This window comes from Drosophila serrata, unplaced genomic scaffold (genome assembly GCF_035046125.1).
Source record: "Drosophila serrata isolate PLE 108 unplaced genomic scaffold, ASM3504612v1 contig_228, whole genome shotgun sequence".
NCBI lineage: Eukaryota > Metazoa > Arthropoda > Insecta > Diptera > Drosophilidae > Drosophila > Drosophila serrata.
This window is the reverse complement of record NW_028257126.1, coordinates 615581-621632: the sequence shown is the minus strand read 5'-3', so window position 1 is coordinate 621632 and position 6052 is coordinate 615581. Positions and strand designations below refer to the sequence as shown.

Below are 6052 nucleotides of genomic sequence, written 5' to 3'. Positions count from 1 at the left end.
ATAACTTCGTATACTGGCATTGCTATCATTTTTTCGCAGTTGTATTAAAGGTAAAAGGAGCTGTAGCACAATAACGACTCTGCTTTGGAGATTGTCTCTCTGAGAGCGGAAACAGATCTGCAAGTTTATTGTCCTCAATAAAAGCTGAAGATACCACTTCATAAGTTGCATCAATGCGAACATATATACAAATTTCTAAAAAAAAAAAATGTAAGTAAAACACACCTTGTTTACACACAACTGTTTATTTAATTGTTAAACAAAATATATATATACGCTTGCGTGTATCAGATTTTTTTTAGAACTAATGATTATAATAGGCATATTTAATATTAAATTTATTCAATGTTTCTTGTTGCTTCCTAAACAAACATATTCAAGTAGTCACACATGTCTTGCTAATGGTTGATCGAAGAGATATATGTATTTATATAGGTATGCGTAGAGCTAACTGCAAAATTATGGCTTGCTCCATGGGCATGACAAGTTTAAGGTTTAAGGGAAACGCTCACGCAGTCAGTCTCACACAACCGTTCAGACGTATACATGCACTTAAGACAACTTATAATTAAGGATAGGAGAAATTTACAAGAAAATATAATATTACATGATGAATAGCAGTATGCGTTGGAAACAATTTAAAATGTATAAATTAATTACAGTAAGCGGATTGGTCTGAAGAGTCTACAGGGGGCAGGGGGAGATGGAAAATCGTCGTCGTCCACAAACATTCGTTATTCTTCTACACTTACAACTGTATACATATTTCTATTAATTAAGTATGCTAAAAATATAATAACTTATTTTGCTCTCTTTCTCTCTCTCTCTCTCTCTCTTTATCTAATAAAAACAAGTTCGCGAACAACAAAATGGAAAATAAAAACAAAGACAATGATGTATTGAAAACTATTTCAAAGAGTCGGGCGGGGCAATGTTGCCCCAGCATGCATTCTCCTGTTTACATTTACGAATCTCATAAGTTTTGCAAGAAGGACAGAAGCTTCGTTTCGTAATTTTTATTCGATTCCAGATTACGCAGCGAGTGTCGCTCCTCGGGGAACACATGCAGATCGTACGGCTTGTTGGCCTTGTTCAGGGCGCTGATCAGACGGGAAGTGTGGTAGAAATGCACGTTCTCGTCGATCAGGCCGTGGATGAGCAGCAGACGGTTGTCCCTGCAAGAAATTGTTCATGAAATTAAATAATAGGAAATCTATCTTAGGGTACGAGTTAACTTACTCTTCGGGAAATGAGTTGATATATTTGAGCACCGAACCGGCCGAGTAGCCGGCCTCATTGTGCTGGGGCAGATCCATGTAGCGCTCCGTGTAGCCCGTGTCGTAATACTCCCAGTTGGTGACGGGCGCCCCGGCAATGGCCACCTTGAAGATCTTTGGATACTGAACTAAGCCCATTAGACTTAGGTAGCCACCTGATTGAATAAATTAAAAACATTAAATACACTTGCATTATTTATCATTGTACAAATCAAGTCAACCTTTGAAACTGAACATCAATGAATTCGACTACAATGCTGGTTTTTTGGGACTGAGTACTAGAGTTTGTCGCCCAATTAACTGTACAGTACTGGATAAAAACAGCACTAATGGTTCTCTTCAAATTTTGAAAATAATTTAAAATGGCTTGCTGTGTGGTGCAATATTATACTTATATAATATTCACTTTTCTACATAATTATTGACCTGTCTTACGCCAAAATAAATATAAAAGCAACTATAAAGAGACCGAAGAATTTTGCAAGGAGATTAGAATGGAATTAAGAACTAAATAATCTATTGAAAAAGCTTTAGGCACGGTTCTACTATTTTTTCTAGAAAAAATCAAAATGAAATGAAAAATAAAACCAAAACCTACCATAGGACCAGCCATGTATAGCCACGCGATCCATGTCAATGTAGCCCAGCTGGTCGGCCAAAATGCGCAGAGCGTCCACTTGATCGGTCAGTTCCACTTGACCCATCCGTCCGCGAATGTGGCTCTCGAATCTTTTGCCACGATGGCGTGATCCGCGGGAGTCAATGCAGATAACGCAGTAGCCCTGAGCGGCCAGCATATGCATGCGCAGTTGATGCTTGCCCTGTAAAATGAAATAAAAAAAAATGTTACTTTCTAATCAAAGTCCAACCACAGCTCCTTGAACCCACCTTAAAAGTATTGTTTACGGTCTGCACCTCAGGTCCTCCGTAAACATTGAGCACCGTAGGATACTTGACTCCCAGCTGGAAGTTGTGCGGCTTGAAGACCATGGCGTATACGATATCGCCAGACGGTAGCTGTGGTCGAAAGATCTGAGGGCAGTACTGCGGCTCCGGCTTACCACCTTCGTGCAGATAGCCCACCAATGAAATTTGGATGCCGTTGACCCCACCGTTTTGACATGTTTGGTTCACACGCATCACCTTGCAACTAGGCAGCCTCTGAATGTTGCAGTAAACCAGCAGCATTAGCTGACATTGCTGGAAGCATAAAGGGAGAGATTACAATTTGTGGTTGTTGAACTTTAAGTTTACCTACATCATCGAACTCTACAAGATAAGAGTATCCGGGCTCTGTTAGCAGGCGAATGTGCTCCGGCCGTTGCAGACTGACCACATACAGGTGCTTCTCTAAAGGGGTGTCGCGCAGTCCCACAAAGTATACTAGCTGGTTGGCTTTGTCCACCCAGAGGCTTCTGGCCAGCACCTCCCATTCGCCGCTGGTAAGAGCAACCTTGTTGAGAATTCGTGGCTGCAATGCCGACTGCTCAACGAAGCTGGGCTGAGCTGAGGCCGATCCCGCCTCTGACTGGCCGTTCGCATGGTTTAGCAGTAGGCTGGCGGTGACTAGATAGAGATGTCGGAAACCTGTCTCCTCAGAGGCCCAAAGGAAGGTGACACTTGTATCAGTCAGCTCCAAAAAGTGAAGCATATCGTGCACATTTATCCAGCTCTCTGAGTGTTCCGTGTAGATCACTTGCAGCGGTGTGATCGTGCGGCTGTAAAGACTGCGCCAGCTATGATCGCCTATGGAGTCTGTTGGCGTCGACACTTGGCTGCTGTACGACTCGCAGAAGTTATCCAGCGGTATAAGGATTACATCCAACCGCTGTTGCTTCCTGTCCAAACCCTGCACCCAAACACTAGAAATAGAGTGAAATAAGCATTAAATACATGTATACTAATTAGTGATTGTATAACGAAAAGTAAAGTCCAATATTATCCACATAAAATTAAATCGAGCCTAATATAAAATGCGAAATATCGTATTATATTGGTTTAAATATCATAATATCAACTTTAGAAATGCTCTTATATACTCACTAATTGGCATCCGGTGTCCAGCCGACACGCACTATGTACTCCAGCCAGTTGAAGACTGCCAGGAGTGAGTACGGAAGGTCCTTTATGGCAATCTCGCTTATTTGCAGCGCCTCATTTAAAACAAACTGGACTAGCTTGAGCTTAGACTTGGCGTTGGGACTGCCGGTGCGCGGAAAACGGTACTCGTCCACTCTACCATGAACGGCCGTCGACGAGGGGAACGTGTAAAGGGAGACCTCAGTTTCGTCCACCTCCTCATACACGATACGATAGATGCCGTCGTCGGAGTGCGGTTGCCACCAGAAGCCCTGATATCGGCTAAACTCCTCTTGCATTACATACGAAGGCACGCCGGCGCTTAGAGCGTCGTCTGGATAAGAGTGCCTTCCGCTGCTCGTGTATGTGAGTCGCTTCTCGTGCCCGCTCAACGTGTGGGTGACAAACAGGTCACAGTCGCTGATGTAGGCTATCATGTCGGAGTTCTGCGGGCAAATCTGTGGATCAAGCGCTGTCCATTGTGGACAGGTGCGCAGTTGTGTGGGAAACAGCAGTCCAGACTGTCGTTGGTCGAAAATAAAACACATTAGCAAACCAGAATACAATGTTAATGAAACGAGGTAATCCCTTAGGGTCATATACTCACATTATAGCCCGTGTCCAGACACTGGTAGAGGTCGTTGAAGCAGGCAAAGACCAGCTTGCCCGAGGGCTTGTGCAATTCGTAGCAGGTGATGCCCCAGGTGGACAGCCGCTTGCGCTCTTGCAGCAACTGGAATTCGCGAGCATAGGGACTGGCAGAGCCACTGCCGCTGCTTCCACCACTGCTTTGAATAGGCTGCTGCAACAATGGGCTCCAAGATAGGCTGGAGATATAGGAAATGAGGCTATTAGTTCCGAGCCAAGATGATCGAACGTCTCCACTTACCGAGGCTTGACCAGCGTTCCGAAATGGAAAGCTCCATGCTGACTGCTGCTGCTAGTTGGTGATCCTGCACTTAGAGTTGGGCTCCCAGCACCAGACTCGCCCTCCAGGCGCTGCATCACCAACTGCTGTTCCTCGGTCTGCAGCAAATTGATGTCCGCAAAGAGCAGCGTTGTCTCCCAACTCTGAGGCGGAGTGCCCAGGAAGTAGCACCGTGCACGGCCGTCGGACAGGTGGCGGAACTGCACGTTGGTGGGCACCATCGACGATAGGTTGCACATCTTCTTGCGCATTTCCTGCACCACCTGCTTGTTTTCCGCCCAACTTTTGTTAGGCGTGGGTGCCGCAATGTGTCCGTCATTGTCTACGCCGTCATCGTCCTCGTCCTCCTCGCAATCGTCGCAATCATCGTCGCCCTCGTCGCCATCTAGGCCGTGTGGCGGAGTGCCACTCGTGGGTGAGCTTAGATGGTTAGTGATCACCGAGGCGGCGGCTACCACCACCTCTGTAGTTGTGGCTGTGGCTGCCGCGGCAGCTGCTGTAATAGGTGAGGTGATCGAGTTGAGGGCACTGCCTATGGAGGAGTACAGTGCATTGGCTGTCGTACCCAGCGATCCCATGCTGGTCAGGCTGGCGATTGAATGCGTGGAGCCAGGCGTGCTGCCGGCGCTCTGGATGCTGCGGTCCATCAGCATGTTGGAGCTCGTTCCGCCAGCCACACTTACCGCCGTCGAAACACGGGCTGTGAAGCCGTCCAGGAGATTCACAAAAGACGTGGCCGCCGCATTTGTGATGCTGTGACTGCGATGGTGGCCTCCTCCTCCACCATTGTTGTTGTTCCTGCCCACTTGAGACTGAGGCTGTTCCTGCTCCAGGCCCATTAAGGTGCTGTTGCTATTCGCATTGGGGCCGCCACTGAGGTTCACGGTGAGCGGAGGACTTGGCGACGAGGGCAGGCGACTCCTCTGTTGCTGCTGCTGCTGGTTCACTTGTGTCCTGCCCTCCATAATTGGATTTTCGCTGACCCAATTCAGAGGCCACGGACCACGTACACACACAAAATTTCGGCCTCTTCTTGGACAGCTGAAACGTACTCACGCACACACTCTCGCTGGAGCAGGCACACACACACGCAGGCACCGCACACGCTCACACGCTGGCCCAATAGTGCTGTTGGTTTGTTGTTATTTTGCTTCGCCTTTGCCGTGCGCGATGTGATGATTCTGGCTGGGATTCCGCTCCGAATGGGTCCCTCGCGTCTAACCGATTCTCACTGCACTCTGTGGCCTGCTGTCCGCTCTGGTATTTTCCACACTCATGCTGCCTCGGCTCTTTGCTCTTCGTCTTTTGTTGCTGTTGCTGCGCTGCTGCTACTTGTGTTGTTGTTGTTCTTTTTGTGCGAAATGTAAAAGTGAAAGTCCGGACGGAGCGGCAGGCAATCGCCGAGCACCTGAAGTTCACAACGATGACTTGATGTAGGGCCTGTTTAGTTGCTCAATGTGAAATTGAAATGATTGATCTAATTGTTTTCATTATTCGGGCCACGAAACTGCAGGTAAATCAAAAGAATGCACGAGTGATATACGATATAAAGTGCCCGTGCGGGATTGAGCGAGCGTCGTCTTTCGGTCACACTGAAGCGGTGTTTTCAGAGATCGCATTACTGCATAGAGATGTGCGAAATTTTTGTAGAATCATTAAGCGATACATCGCGTAGGCTGGCCTTCAGCTCAATAAAAATAGACAAATTTTAATTCCTTTTGCATGGTTAATTCTTTCCTAAACATTTGAAAATATCAACTACAACTAT

The 6052-nt window shown here is 46.8% G+C and overlaps 1 protein-coding gene across 1 annotated transcript; it reads right to left on the bottom strand.

Annotated features, from left to right (window-relative positions):
* Positions 1-229: 229 nt before the first annotated feature.
* LOC110187859 (dipeptidyl peptidase 9) lies at positions 230-5878 on the bottom strand. The gene is made up of 8 exons (XM_020957344.2): positions 4246-5878; positions 3964-4183; positions 3321-3877; positions 2536-3139; positions 2166-2477; positions 1876-2098; positions 1240-1432; positions 230-1175 (listed from the first exon to the last, which is right to left on the bottom strand). Exons 1-8 carry the CDS (start codon positions 5247-5249, stop codon positions 974-976), a joined length of 3315 nt encoding a protein of 1104 aa, XP_020813003.2. The 5' UTR covers positions 5250-5878; the 3' UTR covers positions 230-973.
* Positions 5879-6052: the final 174 nt, after the last annotated feature.

Bases quoted from the DNA above. Each gene is read 5' to 3' on its own strand.
- LOC110187859 (XM_020957344.2), bottom strand. From the start codon at position 5,249: ATGGAGGGCAGGACACAAGTGAACCAGCAGCAGCAGCAACAGAGGAGT. The intron at 3,878-3,963 runs GTGAGTATATGA...GACCAACGACAG, and splicing joins GTCTGGACACGGGCTATAAT to TCTGGACTGCTGTTTCCCAC. The intron at 3,140-3,320 runs GTGAGTATATAA...CTCTATTTCTAG, and splicing joins TGGACACCGGATGCCAATTA to TGTTTGGGTGCAGGGTTTGG.